Source organism: Saccopteryx bilineata, chromosome 5, assembly GCF_036850765.1.
Source record: "Saccopteryx bilineata isolate mSacBil1 chromosome 5, mSacBil1_pri_phased_curated, whole genome shotgun sequence".
Lineage (NCBI taxonomy): Eukaryota > Metazoa > Chordata > Mammalia > Chiroptera > Emballonuridae > Saccopteryx > Saccopteryx bilineata.
This window is the reverse complement of record NC_089494.1, coordinates 262,571,262-262,592,689: the sequence shown is the minus strand read 5'-3', so window position 1 is coordinate 262,592,689 and position 21,428 is coordinate 262,571,262. Positions and strand designations below refer to the sequence as shown.

General features: G+C 53.6%; 1 protein-coding gene across 5 annotated transcripts in view; it reads right to left on the bottom strand.

Moving 5' to 3' along the window:
* TBC1D14 (TBC1 domain family member 14) overlaps positions 1-21,428 on the bottom strand; it is a 116,873-nt gene that overhangs the window by 20,003 nt on the left and 75,442 nt on the right. For 4 of the 5 annotated variants that reach the window (XM_066233304.1, XM_066233303.1, XM_066233306.1 and 1 more), the window contains 6 exons: positions 12,502-12,620; positions 11,428-11,510; positions 9,758-9,875; positions 7,788-7,894; positions 3,098-3,178; positions 2,373-2,467 (listed from right to left, as the gene is read on the bottom strand). In XM_066233304.1, coding sequence (XP_066089401.1) covers positions 2,373-2,467; positions 3,098-3,178; positions 7,788-7,894; positions 9,758-9,875; positions 11,428-11,510; positions 12,502-12,620 — 603 coding nt within the window. Of the gene's footprint in view, positions 1-2,372; positions 2,468-3,097; positions 3,179-7,787; positions 7,895-9,757; positions 9,876-11,427; positions 11,511-12,501; positions 12,621-19,087; positions 19,208-21,428 lie in introns of those variants that run through there. The other variant, XM_066233308.1, reaches the window with a different exon arrangement.

Sequence of the window (21,428 nt, the reverse complement as noted above, 5' to 3'; positions counted from 1 at the left end):
TGGCCCAAACCATCACATTTTAACATTAAAAGAAGAAACCCTTCAGAACACAGAGGGACAAAGAAGACAATGTCCAGAACTAGATGGTGAGAGAGGGGGACAAGGAGGGGACGAGGGGCCTGTGGCAGCCTCAAGTGCCTACCTGAGCTCTGGGGACCTCACCTGCTGTCACCAAGTTATATCGGGCCCACGCCAATGAGAAACACAAGAGAGCTGTCCTTAACTTTTCTTAAAGCTAAATGCTTTTGGACCTGACAGACCTCTCGCCATCGTGATATGTCCTTCCTCTGATGAAAAGACGGTGGTGGCAGACGTCAGCCCCCTACTTTAAATGCCCGTGGCCAGTCCTGGAGGGCTCACTGTCCCCCTACCCCCACCCCACCCTTTCTCTTACTATTGCCCATTTATGAAACCTAGCACTTTGAAAGACACACCTGGAGGAACCCAGAGGAAAAGAGAAAAGCCACCTGTTCCCAACCCCACCTGAAAAAAACCCCTAAGCTCCTCCCCTCCTCTTTCTGCTCCAAGATCACTGCCCAGTGACTCCCAGAGTCAGCGCAACTGAGCTCCCGAGAGGCTCCGTGGGGAGCCTCGGTCCCAGGCGCGGGGAAGGCTGGACCTCAGCTTCAGCGGGGTGTCAGCCCCCTTCAGGATCCAGTCCCGGTGCCCTGACCGCCCTCCTCAACCAAAGCTCTGCCCTCGTACCCTCCTCCAGAGCAGAGCTGCCCGCAGCAGGCCCCAGCTCAGAGCAGCCAGTTAGCAGGGAGAATGCACGAAACTGAACTGCGCCATCTCTGTCCGTTCCCCTGGCGATGTTCTCTCTCCCCAAATGAATCGGGACTCCACGACCCATCAGTGGTCTGACACCCCCATAATAGACCTTCTGCCTGGAATGTCTTCCCATTTTCTGGCAGACTGTCATTCAAAGCTAGTCAGAGCACAGCCCAAGAGCTGCTTCCCCAGGGACGCCACTCCTGACCCCCTGGTCCCCTCCCCCTCCCCCCGGCTGTACCACCAGGAGAGTGAACCTTCACTCCTCTGGGCTGTCCGAGTGTCTGGGACACGGACGTTTTTGCAAAGCCCAAGTGTAAACCTCTAAGCCTCCGGTCCCATTCTAGGTGGCCACTTAACTAAGTTGTTCCAATTTATTCCACTATCCTTTCCTGGTCTCCTAGTGCTGTAAGGTGTGGTGGCAGAAACTCGGGCATGAGAGAGTCAGAGTGGGGATGCCAAGGTTACTTGGGAGGCCGTGGCGTGACCGGGCAGAGGGAAGCGGTCAGGAGAGATGCGTAGAGGCCAGGCGCAGAGGTCCACAGGAGATGAGGTCTGAACGAAGTGAAGGCAGTGAGAACAGAGAGGGGACAGACTCAGAGATATTTCGGAGGCAGAGCTGGCAAAAAAACGTTCTACGCTGCACAAGGGAAGGATCAAATAGGACCCCAGGTAAAAGTCTGCCGGCCGAGACAAGGTCTCCAGACACCTCTGCTCCGGAACCTGGGCTGGCAGCCCTGAGCCTGTACTGCACTCAGAGGCCCATGGGAGATGCCACTTTCTCAGTGCTGCCAGCCAGAGGAAACCTCCCGTCTTGTCTCTGTGCTGGCCTCAGGGCCCACTGGTGCACCTGCCGGCCCACCTGCTCAGAAACCCCCCCTGCCTACACTCCAAGGCTGCCGAGGCCCCTCCTCCCCCGGGCTGGCGCCCTCTCCGAGATGCACTCTGACAGGTGGGCTGTGCACGGGCTTCCTCGGGCCCTGGAAAGGCTTCTGATGCAGGGGTTTCAGAGGACAGAGCTGCCCTCAGAAGCAGGAACATGGCCACGTGAAATATTTGTTGGAAAGCATCAATTACCCTTACTCTTTTTTTTTTTTTTTTTTTTACAGAGACAGAGAGTGAGTCAGAGAGAGGGATGGACAGGGACAGACAGACCGGAACAGAGAGAGATGAGAAGCATCAATCATTAGTTTTTTTGTTGCGCGTTGCAACATCTTAGTTGTTCGTTGATTGCTTTCTCATATGTGCCTTGACCGGGGGGCTACAGCAGACTGAGTAACCCCTTGCTGAAGTCAGTGACCTTGGGTTCAAGCTGGTGGGCTCAAACCAGATGAGCCCGTGCTCAAGCTGGTGACCTTGGGGTCTCGAACCTGGGTCCTTGGCATCCCAGTCCAACGCTCTATCCACTGCGCCACTGCCTGGTCAGGCCAATTACCCTTACTGTTTAAAGTCTACACGTATTAACACACGGTCCACCCTCCCTCTCCCACCCCTCCCCCCAAAACCCAAGTGCTTTTCAAATTTGTTGACCAATGTATGCATTTAAACATCTGTGCATTTTAGACAAACAGACTTGAAAGAAATAAATCACCACCACCTACTTGCTGGAAAATGCAGAGGTTGGGGAATGTTCTAGAAATGTCCAGTTTAATAAGCTCCAGACTGGCTTCTCTGTCAGCTGCTGAAAAACCAGCGTCTAGCAAAAGATGAAGAGTCATTACACTCTCAGAGGCGGTACGCGGGGTCATTAGCCAGGAGGCTCCGTGGTCTTACAGGAGCAAGACAAGGGTGAGTTCTTCGGGGCCACGCAGACCTAACGACAAGCAAACCGAGTCTGCAGAGCTTCGTGCTGAGGAGCAAGTGCTGCCGGCCCCCCTAACGCTGGAGCGTCTCAGGTGGCTCCCAGCGCCTGAAACAGTCTCCTTTAATAACACTGGCATCCACAGGGTCCGTGGGAGCGACGAACGAGTAAGGGAATACACAAATTCATTCCAGGCACGAAAACCAGTAGGTTCTTATTTGATCTAAAACAGCACTGGTGCAAACTCAGAACCCATGGGGGGTGTGGCCGTGCGACACTCACGTGTACTGTTTCTAACAAATACAAATAACTAACTGGGTTTTTATTTTTGTGAATTTCAGTACCATGTAGGTAGTAAAAAAAAAGGTTTTTTCTTTAACTTGTTTGCTCTTTAAAAATCCCTTTTTCATAAAGCTTTCTGTAAACCAGCACCAGGCATGACCTGGGCTAAGTGACCTGTCTGTCATGTGGCAGCGACGCAGACCACGGGCCAGAGCAGCCTGCCAGCCTCCGCGCAGTACGTACCTTCGCCCTCCGCTTCCGAGCCACCCGTGCTGAAGGACCGCCACCTCTCCTTGGCCCGGGCGAGACAGATGTCGAAGAGCTCTGGAAGAAAGGACTCCAGCTGAGCATCACGTGCCGGGAGGGTGTCTCCTCAAACCCACCAGGACACACTGCCGGCCGCCCCACCGGAGCATCTCAAGTTTGCGGACTGCGGACTTCTATTAAGGCTACTTAACCCCCCGACCTGGCCTGAGTCCCTTCCCCTGCCTGAAGACAGCACCATGTACAAAGACAGAATCACAAACACTGCCACCTCACTCTGTCACACGGCCCACCGCCAACGGCTGTGCACAAGAGAAACAGGCCAACGTTGCAAACAAGAGGGGCTCTAGTGGCAGAGAAGGATCAAGACCGGTCTACCCCCAATCTCCAGATCGCCTCCGTGCTTAGGACTTCTTTTCTCAGGAACTGTCCTCTTTGGGTGGGCCGGTGCGACAGGCCTCCAGGTCTTGGCTGCCCCACCAGCCCGGACCCGGGGCTTCTGCTCCTTGGGCCCTGATGCTCCCTAGCAGATGTCCTGGGCCACTCACCATCCTTCAGACTTGAACTACAGCAGGGCACACCTGCCTTCCAGAAAGCGCATTTTATTTCATTAAAATATGTCAAATTCTTTTGTGATCCAACAAGTAAAATCTTTTTTTTAAAAGTTTAATTTATTGGTTTTAGACAGAGAGGAAGGAAGAGAGCGAGAGGGAGACACCGACCTGTGTCCCACTTGTTTACGCATTCACTGGGCGATTCTTGTACATGCCCTGACCAGGGACCAGGCCTTGCAACTGTGGCGCACTGGGATGATGCTCTAACCAAGTGAGCTACCTGGCCAAGGCCAAAAGATAGAACCTTCCGCTCTATCCACTGCGCCACCGCCTGGTCAGGCCGAAAGATAGAACCTTAAGGACCTTCTCCTGGCGTTGTGCAGGCCCTAGCTTACAATCTACGCGAGTGCCAAACGGAAGAGAACTCTGGAACGCACCTGTCTGCTACCACCACTGCCCAGAGGGCAGCACACGTCTCACCTCAGACACCTGTGGTGCTGAGCTGCAGGCTGCAGGGTCTGGGGGCCTGCTCCAGGAGGCGGGCTTGGCCTCGGCCGTCCCAATAGGAGAGGGGGAAACAACTGGGTGGCCCCCAAACCCTTGCAACCACGCCCAAATGAGGTACCTGAGTTACCACACATGCTGCCGCCTCAGGGTCCGAGTTCAAGTATCTCTGGGCTTTACTGGTGTGTGTTTGCGGGGCGGGTGGGGGAGGGGGAATTTTGGAGGAAAGATGTTAGAACAGCAAACACCTCCTTCCCAGACCCATTTCAAAATACAAGGCTGACTTCCCTGGGAGTGAAATTTCAATAGTGTTATTAGAGTGACTTTTACTAAGTTTCTAATTGCATGACCACAACAGAAGAAAAATTCTGGCGCTTCCCACGTCGGACCAGGAGCTTCTGAGTTGCCAGGGTGAGCGTGGGGACCCCCAGCGCCACAGTGCAGCAGCCAGGAGGAGCGTGGGGACCCCAGTGCCACAGTGCAGCAGCCAGGAGAGCGTGGGGACCCCCAGCGCCACAGTGCAGCAGCCAGGAGGAGCGTGGGGACCCCCAGCGCCACAGTGCAGCAGCCAGGAGGAGCGTGGGGACCCCAGTGCCACAGTGCAGCAGCCAGGAGAGCGTGGGGACCCCCAGCGCCACAGTGCAGCAGCCAGGAGGAGCGTGGGGACCCCAGTGCCACAGTGCAGCAGCCAGGAGAGCGTGGGGACCCCCAGCGCCACAGTGCAGCAGCCAGGAGGAGCGTGGGGACCCCAGTGCCACAGTGCAGCAGCCAGGAGAGCGTGGGGACCCCAGTGCCACAGTGCAGCAGCCAGGAGAGCGTGGGGACCCCCAGCGCCACAGTGCAGCAGCCAGGAGGCTGGGGCAGGCCCTCGGCTGTTCTTTGGGGCGCTCAACCTTCCTGGGGTGAACACAGTCAACAGTACCTGCTGTCAAGGCTCAATGAGAAACTTCGGCAAGTAACCTGACATGACGCCTCGCCTCTACAGCTGCACTGGCTTAAAGACGCAGAAAAACTGAAATTAAGTAGAACCCTAGAAGATAGCACTCATTCATTCATTCACTCATTCATTCATTCAGCAAATTCCTCTCGAGGGCCTGCCACGTGCACACAGCTGTGCCTGGCATGGTGACAGCGCACAGAGCAGAGCAGGGGAGGCCCCAGCTTCCCGAGTACCGGTTACGGTGGAGGGAACTGACACCTGGCAGCTCATGGACAAGAGAGACACGGTTTAAATACGATGAGCTAACATCAGGATTTAGACACACTTTTCAGACATGGAACTGCTTCATTAGCTGTTCAGCCCAATCTTCTATGGTATGGACCACACAACATTTTAATCTAAATAAAGCCATCCCAGACATCAGCGAGGACCAAAACTAAGCATGCACACGCACACGTACACAGAAACACGCGCACGCACACACACACACGCTACTTTGCATAACATTCAGCTGGCTTCGTTGCACAGAGCTGTTGAGAGTTTCAAGAATAAGGAGTGAAATAACTGCTCAGCAATCCTCCAAACCCCTATCTCTGGGATGCTTTTTTTAAAAAAATTTTTATTGATTTACTTTTTAAAATTTTATTTATTCATTTTTATTAGAGAGAGAGAGAGGGGAGGAGGGAGAGAGATAGAGAACAGGGGGAGGAGCAGGAAGCATCAACTCCCATATGTGCCTTGACCGGGTAAGCCCAGGGTTTTGAACTGGCAACCTCAGCATTCCAGGTCATTGCTTTATTCACTGCACCACCACAGGTCAGGCCTGGGATGCTTTTTAAAAACTACGTTACATGTTATACTTCTTCTCAAGTAAAGATGCTCAATTTTTGGTAGGCATGGAGTTCAATTTTTGGCAGGTATGGATTAGCCAAAAATGGAGCTTTGAACAGAGGCCAGTCACACTGCCCCCAGCTAGCTGGCACTACTCAAGACAGAGACAGACTGGCCAGGCTGCCATCACAGGATGGATGGACGTCTCAGGAGATGGAGACAATAATAATACAAACCCCAAGCACACAGAGAAGATAAATATCAAATCTGTTTTAAACATGAAGGCCTTCAACTGCTACCATTGATCCCACAAGCATTTCCTGGGCACCAATAACATAAAGATCACTGACAGGAAGGGGGAGCTCCTGTCCCCTGCAGGCAGGGAGAGAAAAGCAAAAAGGAACAAATCCAAGTCATTCCGCATTTAAGTGCACGTCTGTGAGCTCCTGGCCCGGATGTCACCGGGCGCACAGTGCCAGGCGGAGTGGCATGAGTGCAGGGAATGCAGATGCATGAGACGGGGCATCCCAGGCTGGGCACAGGGCAAGACACGCCACCCTCGGGAAGGGGCGTCCAGACCTCGCCTCACGCCCCCCCACTGAAGCCACTGGAACCTCCAGCAGGCAGGCGGGTGCAGTGTGTCACCTCTAAAAGTGCTTATGGAGAAACCAACAGTCCCTCAACTAGGATCTGCACCTCAGACAGAAGCCCCACCCACCGCCCTCCCACCGCCGGGCCCCTCCCGCTTTCCACAGAGCCCGGAGGAGAGACCCCAGTGTGACTCCACCCCCTGGTGCTGTGACGATGGCAATGACGTCAGACCCGCAGGAGCTCCCCGTCTCTCCAGGGAGCACGCAGGTATCAGGAAAGCAGGCAACCTCTCTGAACGGGCAGGGAACCGAAGAACCTGGGAGTGAACCCAGGCCTTCCAACGGCCTCTCCCCCTAGAGCAAGGGTCCCCAACCTTTTTTGGGCCACAGACCGGTTTAATATCAGAAAATATTTTCACGGACTGGCCTCTAGGGTGGGACGAATAAATGCACAAAATTAAATTATGCGACTGACATAAAAACTGTAGTATTTTAAAATATAATTGTCAAACTTATGAGACAAGTGTTAAGAGTGAGTCTTAGACGGATGTAACAGAGGGAATCTGGTCATTTTTTAAAAATAAAACATTGTGGGCCCTGGCCGGTTGGCTCAGTGGTGGAGCGTCGGCCTGGTGTGTAGAAGTCCCAGGTTCGGTTCCTGGCCAAGGCACACAGGAGAAGCGCCCATCTGCTTCTCCACCCCTCCCCCTCTCCTTCCTCTCTGTCTCTCTCTTCCCCTCGCGCAGCCAAGGCTCCATTGGAGCAAAGATGGCCTGGGCGCTGGGGATGGCTCTGTGGCCTCTGTCTCAGGCGCTAGAATGGCTCTGGTCGCAACAGAGCAACTCCCAAGATGGGCAGAGCATCGCCCCCTGGTGGGCGTGCCGGGTGGATCCTGGTAGGGCGCATGCGGGAATCTGTCTGACTGCCTCCCTGTTTCCAACTTCAGAAAAGAAAAAAAGAAAAATAAATAAATAAATAAATAAAACATCATTTAGACTTAAATATAAATAAAACGGAAATAATGTAAGTGTTTATTCTTTCTCTGTAGACCAGTACCAAATGGCCCATGGACCAGTACCGGTCCGCGACCCAGAGATTGGGGACCACTGCCCTAGAGAACACCGGCATCTGGCCTCTCAGAAGACACAGCTCCACAGCAATGGTTTCCTCGCCCCTGACCCTGCCGACGGGACAGGGAAGCCATGGGCCCAGAGCGTGGGTCCCGATCCCACAGTCACACAAGCACTCACCGTGGGTGATGTTTAACTCGTTGCCGATGGCCAAGCTCCAGACCTTGCCCCTCACGCTGGGCGGGACGCCCTGCCACCACAGGTCCCGAGCTTTTCTGGAGCACCACCTGGGCAGAAGGGAGCACCGGAGTATGAGTTTGCGCTCGGTGAAGAAATACATCTACCTATCTGTGTGCCTGGCCCCAAACCAGAAGGGCAGGGGTGTACTGCAGCCCCTGCCCTTAGGGGGCTTATAGTCCAGCATGCCAGAGACCAGGAGGTCAGTGCCTATCTCCACTGGGCAGGTGCTGTGACAGGTCCCGCCAGGGCATTGCTCTGGAGCCGCAGCCTCAGCACCTGGTAGCAGCTTAGGCAAATGGAGGGTGGGAAGGACTTTCTGAGCAGAAAGGACAGCAATGAGACCTGGCCCTGCTCTACGGCACTGCTAATCAGGGGCATGGGGCGGGGGTAGGAGCGCCTGGAGGACGGCTGCTGAGGGGCGGGGCTGCGGGGGTGGGGTGGGGGGAGAGGATGTGGCGGGGCGGGGGCGGGGCGCGGCCAGGCAGCCAGCAGCTGCGCTCCTTACTGCACAGGTGGCGCACTCAGGGGACAGAGAACTCTGCTAACTCAGAAGTTCCCAACTGCTCAGAATCGTGGAGCCTGCTGCTCACAATGACTCACATTGCCAACAGACCCGGACGAGTTGCCAAAGCCTCCCTGGTGCTCCTCAACACAGCCCAGGGGGAGAGCACAGGTCCCGGCTGCAGAGCAGGTCTGCACCCTGATGCCTGGCTTCCCTGTTGAACCCCGAGCCCGTAACACCTCTCGGCATCGAGATGACGAGGCCCCCCCTGAAAGGGCTGTTGCAGAGACGATGTGGGATGACGCATAATGCCACCCGGCCCCTGCCGGCACCCAGCTGGTGCGTTCCACGGCAGCTGCTGGCAGGTGGGGCACCTGGCCCTCAGCCAACACCGTCAGTGAAGGACGGTATGCGGTGGGCTCTGCAGCCACAAAGGGCAACTGGTCCCCTTGGAGAAAGTGTTTTCTGCCTGTGTCCAGCCTGCTGGAGACACTGCCTAGAAAACCTGGCTCTGGGAATGCTAGTCTTCCTAGTGGGCGTCCTCAGCGGGGCCGTCTGTCCCCTGTAATGAACCCAAGTGAGACTCAGGTCAGTCCCACGTCCTGACCCATGGTGTGGGCTGAACGGGAAAAACCCAGAAGGGAAACTGGCATCCAAGCTTCCTGGCAGCTCCTGCTGACGAGGGGAGGCCCGGGAGGTGCCATGAGCCTCTGGGCCTGGGCCTGCTGTCCACACACTCCCCCTGCCTATCCTGAACCACAGGGAGACGATCGACAGCTGCCCCTCGGATGTAAAGATGACAGCAGCTGTCAGGCTCTGCTAGAACTGGCCACTGGGGGATGTCATCAGAGAAGACCCAGTCCCTGTCCTCAGACAGAGGACAACTAGCAGTGTAGCCAGGGGTGTCCTCTATGGTCACAGGGGCAGGAAAATCTTCCCGACCACGGAAGAGTGAGCTTTAAAGAACAGAGAGCTGGGCAAGGAGTTAATGAGCCAGGGGACCCCAGGTAGAGGGAACAGAGCATGCAAAGGCCCTGAGGCTCCTTAATGAGAGGGCTCCGTCCAAGAGGAGAGAGAACAGGTGAGGCTACAGAGACAGGGAAGAACTCATGGTCACAGTCATTGGCAGTCACTGAACTTTCACGTGGGGCATCGACACAGACAGGCCTTAGAGACCCCCTGGTTGCTGGGTAGATGAGCTGGGAGAAGGGTTGGGTAGGGGGGAGGGGGAACTGTCACCGGATCCAGGCAAGGGACAATGCGTCCTGAGCCCAGGCAGGGGATGAGTGACACGATGTAACTCCACTGAGGTCACGTGGCCAAAGGCTGCACTGCGACCAACCACTGCCGCTGGGCGGAGCTTCTAGAGGAGCGCTCAGCCCAGTGCTACCCGCCCTGCGCAGCTTACATGGCGTCCCAGTTGGGCAGGATCTCGTTGTTCCAGGTCAGGACGGCGTTCCCAATGCTCTCCTCCAGCCGGCACCGCTCCTCCAGCTGCCTCTTCCTCCGCTGGGCTTCCTTCAGCTCTAGAGACCACAGTGGCACACAGGGAGACAAAAGGTCCACTAGCCGGTACCCACCACTTCCAAGCCGGGCGACTGTTCTCAGAGCCCTGCAGCCAGAACCCCTGGAGAGCGGCTCTGCAGGAGGGCGGGGAGACCCCGCCCCGCCCGGGCGTTTCCTGGTGCAAGGTTTCCAGCTCTCGGACACTGTCCGCCTACAGTACGCTGTTGAAGTGTGCATACACACAGACAGGTACACAAAGAAAACACGATCGACCGCTGCCCGATGACAAACCCAGGACACTACCAGCTCGGTCCACAAGCAGAACGTGACCCGACACCAGACGGCCCCGTGCTCCCTGCCCAGCTCCCGCCCGGTGTCACCAGCAGCCTCGCTTCTTACGGCTGTGGCATCACTCCTGGTGCTCACCAGCAGCTGAGAAACACCACGCGTTTAACTTACAGGGACTGTTCTCTATTTTTTATGGTGGTGAAATACACAAGACATAAAATTCACCCTTTCAGCCATTTTAGGTATACAATCCGTGGTATTAAGCACATTCACGCTGTTACACAACTATCACCAACAGCACCTCCAGAATATTCTCATCTTCCCAAAGGGAAACTGCACCAACTGTACTCTAACTCCCCCCCAATTCCCTCCTGCTCCAGCCCCCGGCCCCCAGCATCCGACCTTCGGTCTCCATTCCGACTACTCTGAGGAGCCGAGAGAAGGGAAATCACACTGTGTTTGTCCTTGACTGGCTTATGTCACTAAGCATGACATCCTCAAGGTTCACACATGTTGAGGCATGTTCTAAAATTTCCTTACCTTTTAAGCCTGAGTAATATTCCATTGTATGTACAGACCACATCATGTTCATCACATTTACTTTTTTTGAGGGAGAGAGAGGGAGTGAGAAAGTCAGGGAGAGAGAGGGTGAGAAGCATCAACTCGTAGCTGTTTTAATTTAGTTGTGTATTGATTGCTTCCTGTATGTGCCTTGACCGCGGCCAAGCCAGGGTCCCCCTGCTCCAGCCAGCGACCTTGGGCTTTTCACACCAGCAACCTTTGGGCTCCAGCTGGCGAGCTTTGGGATCATGTGGACGATTTCCCTGCTCAAGTCAGTGACCCCACACTGACAAGCCAGCGCTCAGAGCCAGCAACCCCCCGGCCTTCGAGCCAGCGACCCCAGCATTCTGGGTCAACGCTTTATGCCTTTTACACATCCTATAATCGAGTGTTTCAAGAGATTTTATCAAATCCCATCCGCTCTTTAAAATAGGGAAAACAGCCCAGAGAGAGAGAAGAGCGCCTGGCTGGTCACTACTGGGAGAGGCGTTCTCTCGTCCAGTACCTTTACCATATAGACGGTCTCTTTTGTGGCATGTGTTCAAAGTGTTACTACCTCGAATAGCTACCAGGAATGACGTTTAGCAGGAACACACATTTTTGGTGGAAAACTATACACTTCAAAATACTAAAACAATCAACACAGTTCAGATTCTGGGGCCCCAGACGGGACACTCAATCTTGTGTCGTCTTACACAAGCGAACACGTGTGAATCCCATTACCTCGTTTTTTGGCCTGAACCACCATTTCTTCATACTGCTGTCTGTGTTTCTGAGCTTCGTCAGCTGGCTTCGCCGGGAGATTTCTTGATAGAAAAAAGAAAAAAAGCTTTTTCACCATAATAAATACCAAATAAAATTCTTTGGGAAACAAAACTTGAAGCATCATTTACTTAAAAAAAAAATTAAAAGCTCAAAGATAAAAAACCCAAAAAGTTAATCAAACAAGATCATTGTAACAATGTGAAGTATAAAAGATTAGTAGGAAGAAAAAGATAATAATTCCCCATAATCCCAAAAGAGACAAACACTTCAGCTTCTCCTGTGGTTTTTCACCCCGGCCTCCAAAGAACCTTTGATGTGACCACGGTACACTAATGAGTGCCAACAGTCTGTGAAGAAGGGGACCCAGTGACCTGTTACATATGTGTCTGCACACATTTCCGGGCCAGTTTGCAGGAGTGCAAGTTTCACAGTAGCTATGTGGTCCGCCGGCTTTGTTTTTTATACACAAATGGATATCACAGTTCTAAGCATCTGAATGTGCCGTTCAACTGCGAATTCTAAGAAAATGCAAGCTCTCTTTCAGAAACGTGCAGCCCATCAGAGAGGAGGCCACTAGGAGAGGGGCTTGCTAAGGCCACCGTCCCCACAGATCCCCAGGACCCAGAGGCCCGCCCAGGCACTGCTCTGTACTCCTGGGTCCCTGCAACTCTCGGGGACCCAGAACCCCACCTGCACTCTCGGGGTTCTCCTGCCGCTATGAGCCCGCCCACGAGTTAGAACAGCAACTCCGGTATTTTTAAATGCTAAACGAAAATGAAAAGTCACCGGGACGGAAAATCCTGGGCAGAACGTCTATGTTAAAGGTTGGTTTTTCCAAACTGGTCATTTACTATGAGGAGCACAGGTGTTCATTAACATAGGGAATGAGAGGGACTGGACGTTCTGAGCGAGCGTGGGGCTTCTCCTTCTGCCCTGCGCTTCCCTGGTTCTTTCCCAGCAAAAAGGTAATTCATTAGCAAGCTGTGCTTCTCCACCCAAACACACACCCTACAGACTCCTCTTAGGACTCACGCTGGTCTGTCTTCCAGGATCAGCGCGGTGGTCGAAAGTGGCTCAAAATCGAGATTCTTCCTCACATTCTGCTTCGGGGAGGGTGGCCTGCTAGGTCGTCCTGCCTTGTCTTCATATTCCTAGGACAAAGGGACCGGGGTTAACTCCAGGCCTGGCTTACGGAGACACGGTGCTGCCCTTCTGAAAGCAAGAACGTGTCCTGTTAGGATGAAACCATTCAAGTTGATTTTGAAGATGATGTGCTAAAAATATCTCTTGCTCTTCAGAAGGAAAAACTACCACGGAAAGGGGAGGGTCCTACGACTCTGCAGGTCCAGGCACCACTTTGTGACACAGGACAGTGGACTTCCCACGCTGGTGGGAAAGCCATTAAGGACTCACTGGCCCTTTGTAAGGGCCCATACACACCTTCTCAGGCATCCCATGCTTCTCGTGGGTTAGGGGTGTGTTCTCTGGACACTGTCAATGTTAAATGATTGTTACAATGGCCATGGGAATCTCGGAGCCAGAGCAACAGCCAGTTCTAGTGTTCACCTGACCTCCCAGCCCATCTCACACACTCTCTCCCACCCTCAAGTCCTAATCCACTTCCCTTCATCCCATGGCATCTGATATATATTTATTTTAGATTTATTCATTTTAGAGAGGAGAGGAGAGAGAGGGAAAGAATGGGGGGGGGAGCAGGAAGCATCAACTCCCATATGTTCCTTGACCAGGCAAGCCCAGGGTTTAGAACCAGCAACCTCAGCGTTCCAGGTCGATGCTTTATTCACTGTGCCACCACAGGTCAGGACTCATGTTTACTTGTTAGCCCTTTAAATCTTTTCTGAAATGAGTTACAGGTTAAAAATATTTTTTATTTTTATTTTTTAGCAAGAGAGAAAGAGAGACAGAGAGGAATGAAGAGATGAGAAGCATCAATTCTTCCTTGTGGCTCCTTAGTTGTTCATTGATTGCTTTCTCATTTCTCCTTAGTTTCATTGATTGCCTTGACCAGGGGGCTCCAGCCGAGCCAGTGACCCCTTGCTCAAACCAGCGACCTTGGGCTCAAGCCAGAGACCCCATACTCAAGCTGGTGAACCTGAGCTCAAGTCGGGGACCTCAGGGTTTCAAATCTGGGTCCTCAGCATCCCAGGTCAACGCTCTATCCACTGTGACATCACCTGGTCAGGCAGGAACAGGTTAAAATCTTTTACATAAATATGATTAAAGCGGTTTCATTGTCTTAAACCGGAAACATCGAAAAAGAAATCCTGAAAAACTCTGTATGAAGCCCTCACCGCACGCTGTTCCATAAATAACTGCCGTGCCCTGGAAACCGAGGATCAGCCCCTATACTACCAGGTTACCAGAGCTTCGTCACATCTGGTGACCCACATTCCGAACACCCAACCGGAAGAGCTCAGGAGAGCCAAGCAAGTTGGCACCAGAGTCTAGCTTTTGAAATTGTGTATGTGTGATTGTGTGTACTCTCTGCAAATTAAAACAAACAAAACCCACAGTCTTTTCTTGTTGCCGATTATGGACAAAGCTCATGGGACGCTCCCTTAAGAGAAGACAATCTAGCTGCAAAGAGCGGACACACAATCGAGCAGTTAACCTACGACCGGAATCACCCTCCTGAGTAACGACAGAAGCGGTATCACGAGTGGGAAGTGACTAGCTGCCAAATGAATTTTATTGACACCAGCTGCCGAGAGGGGTGCTATAGGTAAAATTATTTGGCAAGCCATTCTTCTCAGCCAGAAAAGCCTCCAGAGGCCTCTCCATGTGGAAAGGAGAGCTGATCTCAAACACCCAGGCTACGGGAGGGCGCGCCCCATGGAGCCGCTGGGCGGGGCAGTTTCTGTACATCTGGATGTACGGGTTTGGATGTCTGAACATGGCTTACCCTGACTTAGGATGGTCCCATGAAAATACTAAGACCTCCACTTACCAAAGACGGAGACAATGGGTGCCCTCTGCCATCGCGTAACGTGGGTCCGAGCACCCACATGAGCAGGTGCTCGGCTGTCACTTAACGGTGTTGGTCAGCAGGACACTCCACCCCTACCTTCCCATAAAAATTCTGACTTTTATTTTTAATTTTTTTAAATATTTTATTTATTCATTTTAGAGAGGAGAGGGGGAGAGAGAGAGAGAGAGAGAGAGAGAGAAGGGGGGAGGAGCTGGAAGCATCAACTCCCATATGTGCCTTGACCAGGCAATCCCAGGGTTTCGAATCGGCGACCTCAGCATTTCCAGGTCGACGCTTTATCCACTGCGTCACCACAGGTCAGAAAAATTTTGACTTTTATAGGAAACCCATTAAAAGCTGTGTGTGGAAAATGAGTCTGAGGTACATTGCATTCAACGGTAATTAGTAATGCATGCCCCATAAGGTGCCACCTACCTGCTGACCCTTGTCTAATGAACGGTATACCAAGCCAAAGCTGTTAGCCCCAAAGTGTGATGCCCCCAGAACCTGGGCACCCGTTTCAATTTGCCTCTGTGTGCTTTACAAACGCCGTCTCACTTTCCGTCAGTAACAAGCTCAATGCCAAGTGTCAGCCCATTTTACACAACAGGGTAGCTGACCTGCCCCCAAGGACACAGTCATCAGGGGGCCGGCCTGCGGGACCAAGAACTGGGGAGAGGCTCATGAGGCCCTGAGCACAGACCCCCAGTCCCCCCCCCCCTTTCCCCCGTGCAGAGAAGGGTACCCTGGATGCCACAGAGGCAGAACTGATGCCCTAGGGCCAGACAGCAGCCAAGGAGCCCTGCAAGGTCTGCAGGCACCCCGTCCGGGATAAGGAGGAAGAAATGAGTTCAAGGCCTGAATTGAAGGTAGCTCCGGTTAGAGCTCAGAAGCTCCATCACTAACAAGAGGTGGCAGCGCTGAGGTTAACAGCAGACATTTGTCAAGGGGCTTCGTACACATGGAGCTAGCTCAATTTCCCCTCACACGGGGCCGCCTGGGAGGAGCGCCATCGCGCCCCGGTCGCACGTGGGAAGGTGGAGGCCGGCGACCGTGACTCATCCCGCTGAGGAGCTGGGGTCAGAAGCCGAGCGCCCAGCTGTGCAGCCACACTGCTCATCGAGGGCTGCTCCCCAGAGCCCACGCGGCCGCTCACAGGCGGGCTCCAGAAGCGACCTCAGCCTCCCCACTCAGTACAGAAGAGCTTTTCCAACTACGACAGCAATCTGAAGTGAGCTCAGGGCACGTGCAGGGCAAACACTGACGCTTTCATCACAGAGCATTACATGATTCAAAAAAACAACAAAGCAGAGGCGGCCTGCCCTGCCTTTCCCTGCCCAGACTTGAAACCCCAGGGAAATTCTTCTCAAAAGCCCAAGCAGCATTTCAGAACATGAACAGAACCAGACGCTGCTGCAGGTCCCGTCCAAACTCAGCTCTCCCGCAGGTACCCAGGGGTCAACGGCAAGCTCATTTTCCAAACCAACTTTAGAAACAAGAAAGAGGACTATTCACCCTAAGGATCGGGGTCGGGGGTAGGTCGGGTAGTGGCAGGTAAGAGTCTCTGGAAGAACGACTTGCAGTTGTGAGCCACCAACGTTGGGGTCAGCTTGTGAGGTGGCAAGAGCTAGGGCTTCGGAAGCAGAGACTTAGCCCTTAGTCGTGGCTCCGACCCTTCGGCACATCCTCTTGCTTCTGTCTCAGCCTCAGTCTCCTCATCTATACAATGGCAGCAGCTGCAAGGACTCCTGTGACGCTGGCATTTTCCTGCGGCCACCCACTGAAGTCGGAGCCCTCTCTGCGAGCTGGGCAAACAGCAGGGCAGCCCCAGCCCCAATCCAACTCATCATTCCCAGGTTCCTTCTCTTTTGGGGACACTTATGGGATCGAGTTTTGAAGTCTCCTGGCTTAAACCAAGTGACAATGCCCTTCACTGTGGCACCCATCAGAAGCCCAGGGGCTCATCAGTACGAATCACCCATTCAAGCAACTGCAACAGACTCCAGCGTCCAATGCCCAGGCCGAGCATTTAGAGCAGGGTTCTGCAAAGTTCCAGTGGCCAATTAGTTTAAGTGGTCAGGTCAGCATTTAAAAAAATAGAGTAAAAAGCATCAGAGTGTCTATCATAAGGCCAGTTTGTTTCAGTTCTATACCTAGTTTTACCTGTGCGCTGAGTCTCATATTGCATAACAGAGTTGGAATATGGGGGTCGGGGGGTGTCGTGTCAAAAAGGTCTGTGAGCCACTAACTTAGAAGCATAGTAGGCCAGGTCCCTGCCCTTAGTAGTTCACCATGTATCCTGCTGGGAAGGGAAGACCAACACCCATGAGACAGCAGCAAATAACACGCTGCACCTAACAAAGGGCTAGGCTGTGGGGCGCGGTCTGATGACCCCGCAAAGGGACAGGGAAGAAGCAGTGGGCAAGGGCCTAGGGGCAGGGCCTCGGTGCCACACAGGGGCCATGGCAAAACCAATCCAGCAGGCAGGAGGAAGACGGGGAGGACCTCACTTGTGAAGGAACCGCATATGGCCCAGCCCTTTTCAGGAGTCCCATAGAAGCCAGCCCTCAAGGGCTCGCTCTGGTAGGGGCACGTAAGATGCCAGCGGAGGCTAGGAATCCAGGGTAGATCCCAAAAGCTGCCAGGAGAGAGCACGCCACATGCCGCGGGAGCCCCAAGGACGAGACGCCCATGGCTGGAGGAAGAGGAAAGCATCTCATCAAGGGTGTCTGAGTGGTCAAAGGACTGGGGAGAGGGAGCCATCAAGGAGAGGCATCCTGACAGCACAAGCAGAGGACAAGAGGTGCCCATGGGCGGGCTTACTCATGGTTAGCACGAGCACTTTAAATGGAGAATGATGCTGAGTCAAAGTTGTTTTTGCTCTACATTTTAAGATCTCAGCAACAGGCTGTTTAGAGCTGGCAGACAGGTGGGTGGGGGAGAGCCGGACTCGGCACAGAGCCAGACAGCAAACCGGGAGACGTGGTTAGCCCGTCCCAGGCACCCACGCGGGGTCTCTCGCATGTCTGATCTGAGGCAGGGATAAGGGCATCAGACTTCTGAATTACGTGCATAGTTTGCCAGTTGAAAAAAGAAAAGAAGGCCCACCTGAACAGATACTTGCTTTAAGAGAACAAAGAAAAGATCAAGAGCCTCCAACGATGAGATCCTTCTCCTGTAGGATGACAAGAGAGACGTCCACGCCACTTACACTGGAGAGTACTGTCAGAATGGCCAATTGTGCTAAGAGCTTGCCCAGTAGAAGCCCCTAGCTTCTCAGGGCTGTCTCAGTAGAAGGAGAAAGGGTCATCAGCCAAAACCTGTGCTTCTAAGCCATTGACTCAACTGTACACAGTATCAAAATTAAAATAACCACTGAGGGTTCTGGAGGGATGTCTGGGATAAAGCATGGCGGGTCATCACACGTGGTAGCTATCTGAGACTGACATGAACCCATGTCAGTGACCGCACAGTGCCACATCGGTACCACATCTGCAGGCTGGGACCCAGGCAGCCCGCGGGGGAAACAGGGTGGGATGGCAGCCTGGCCTGGGTCTGAACCGTCACCTCCCCAGGGGACCAGCACCACCAGCAGCCTGACCTTGAGCACATTCCTCCACCTTCCAAGGCTGTCTCCCCACCTATGAAAGAGAACGCATTACCACAGACACGTAGCCATAGCAGGTGCCCAGACAACGACAGACAGGGAGAACGGCTGTTACCGCATTACCAACAACACGACTTTTCACAGTATTTCCCACTCAGGGCACTTAACAGGGTTGAGGATGGGAGGGTGGCATCTCGGAACACTATGGCTGGTTTCACACTCTGCCATTGGTAACAGCCATTCTGGAGCAGAGAGGGGCGTTGTTTTAGAATCTGACATGAGACCTGTTTCGGTCTTGCCATTTTTAGTGGAGAAGAGCGCCCTGTGCAGAGATCTTAACAGATGCCTGGTTTTCAAAAGCCAGTACCGGCGGCCACGTTTGTTAGGAAGGGCCTCTCGGAACCCACGGGGCTCCGCTCCTGACACTTCAATTCTTTTATCTACTTACTGCGCACTATTTTCCCAGAAAGCACTCTCTGGAAATGTTGGCATTTGGGAAACCCACTCTCCGGAGACCTTGTCTCATTGTCATGGTCCTTACAGAGCATCCAGGACACAGGAGTGACTCTGAGGACTGGACAAGGCCGCGGACTCAGAACTGAACTGGGGCTTCGAACACGCCGCCGGGTTGCTGCTGCTGCAGTCCGACCGCCTCACTCGGACCCAGGGTGAGCGGGGCACCAGAGGCCTCGCCCCCAGGACGGCCGCCAGGCCAGGCTGGCCTCTAGCAGGGATGCCCGGCCTGGACCCACCGGACTCTGGGAACAGGGTGCGATGGCACTTGGGAGCGATCGGGGTTATAGGCACCGCAGGATCTCCCACCCTCTCTCGCGACGCCCACCGGTCCCCACGGAGCCCCGTGCGACCATTACTGGGAGTCACGGACACAAAGCGCGGCCCCACGCACGCAGGCAGCTCCCGCCGGCTGGAACCGATGACGGTGACACACATGCACGGGGGCCGGCGCACACCCGCGGACGGAGCCGCCGCAGGCCGGTGACAGGCGGGCGGGCCCCACTCACCATGAACGCCGCGGGGCTCAGAGGCGCGCGGCCGGCCGCTCCATGCCCGGGGAGCAGGCGAGCAAGCGGAGCTCCGGCGGGGCCTCGGGCGGCGGCTCGGCTCGCCTCGGGCTCGGGCTCCGGCTCCGCTCGGCGCGGGCCAAAACCTGGGCGGGGGCGGCAGGCCGCTCAATCGCGCGCAGATGACGCGCCGCCGATCCGCGCGCTCGGTTTCTGCGCGTCAGGCCTGGCCAGCCGGGACCCTGGGCACTGGGCACTGGCGGGGCACGGGCACGCGGAGCTTAGACCCTGGGTCCCCCACCAGGTAGAGGAGGTGCCAGGAGGCACGTGGCGTGCAGATGCGATGCAGCGGGCGGGTTAGATGCCAGGCGGTCACCCCGTTCCAGAGGCGGCGGCCTGACTGCTCGCAGCAGCAGCGGCGGCGGTGGCGAGGTGAGCGGCACCCTGGGCACAGACACCGCGCTGGAGGACCTGCGTTCTCGGAGCAGCAGGGACCCAGCCGCATGCGGCCAAGCTCGGCTTTGGGAAAGGAGAAGTGGACGTTACCAAGCGGAACTGCATAGGAGATATTCACACGGGGAACCTCGGGCCGGGGAGTTGGTTATGAGCAAACTTCTCTTCTTTATACGCTACCATGATTCATATGTTTTCTATAGTAAGATGAGTGCAGTCAAGACGTTAGGGACACACAAAAATACACACACATAGAAATCTGACTTGTGACTGTCTGAGAAGGGGCATTAGAAGCTGGTCCAGGAGATGATGCATACAAACGCTGCCTCCACATGCATTCATTAAAACTAATTAAACGGGGGGAGGGTACTGAGGAGAGGTGGAGTAAAGAGGAACAAATGCACAGTGACTGTAAATGATATGACTTTGGGCAGTGGACACACAGCGCAATTAACAACAGTTCAAATGCCATAGAGACGTTCACCTGAAGCCTATGTACTCTTATTGATCAAGGTCACCCCATGAAATTTAATTTCAAAATTAAAAAAAATTAATTAAACAGTACACTTCAGATAAGAGTATTCCATTGTTTGTAAATTATACCTCAATTTTAAAAAAGAAATGTTTAGAATCTGCATAGGGTCAAAATTATTTCTGGCCCCCCCATGGGTCCAATGTCCGAGGACTGACCAAACTCAGTCTGGTTTGTTCAGACCACACAAGACCCTCCTGTGATGGAAACTCACAAGTCCATAGACTGTCAGTACCAGGCTACCCCCCCCCCCCAGCTGATTTCTGGATACAGAGCCTTACCAAATCACCACTAGACACTTCTTCACTCAGATGAAGCCTGTGACATGCACCAGGCTAGAATCAGAGACAGACAATGACAAGTGGTAGCATGTGAAGAATCTGGAATTTTCCTAAGTCACTAGCAGGTCATTTTGAGAATGAGTGGCATTTTCTGATATAGTTAAATGTACACCTACCACACGCCTACCTACCCCGGAGAAATAAAATACATACATCCACAAAGACTTGCATGCAAATATTCATAGAAGTATTATTATTATTTTTTTAATTTATTATTTAATTTATTCATTTTTTAGAGAGGAGAGAGACAAAGAGGGAGAGAGAGGAGAGAGACAGAGAGAGAGAAGGGGGGAGGAGCTGGAAGCATCAACTCCCATATGTGCCTTGACCGGGCAAGCCCAAGGTTTCGAACCGGCGACCTCAGTATTTCCAGGTCGACGCTTTATCCACTGCGCCACCACAGGTCAGGCTTCATAGAAGTATTATTCATAATAGCCCAACACCAAAAACAACCAGCAGCCCACTGACCTGTGAAGGAGGACAGGTACACAGCACGGACACGAGATGAAAGGGAACACAGCGCTGATGCACGCTGCCCCGTGATGCGCCGCGGACACGTCATGCTAAGTCTGAGATGCCAGACAAAAGAGAGTGTGCGTGCTTCCACGTACCTGGAATCTCCTTAAAAAGGCAGCTCTCTAGTGAGAAAGCAGTGCTTCCCTGAATCCGCAGGTGGGAACAGAGAAGCCACTGCGGACAGAACAGGCATGAGGGAACGTTTTCAAGCAATGAGAATAGTCTCAAGCTGTACCGCAGCGACAGCTGCACCCCTGCGTCAACTCGTGAAAAATCACTGAGTATCTACAATGAGTGGGTCTTCTGGTGTAGACATTATTCTTCAATAAAGCCAACTTTAAAAATAGTGAGAGAAAAGTAGAGAGGTTGATTCTGGCTGGAAGGATTAAAGAAAACATTGTTAAGAAAAATTACTCAAAATTTGAAAATATCCAGGCGGTGGCGCAGTGGATAGAGCATCAGACTGGGATGTGGAGGACCCAGGTTCGAGACCTCAAGG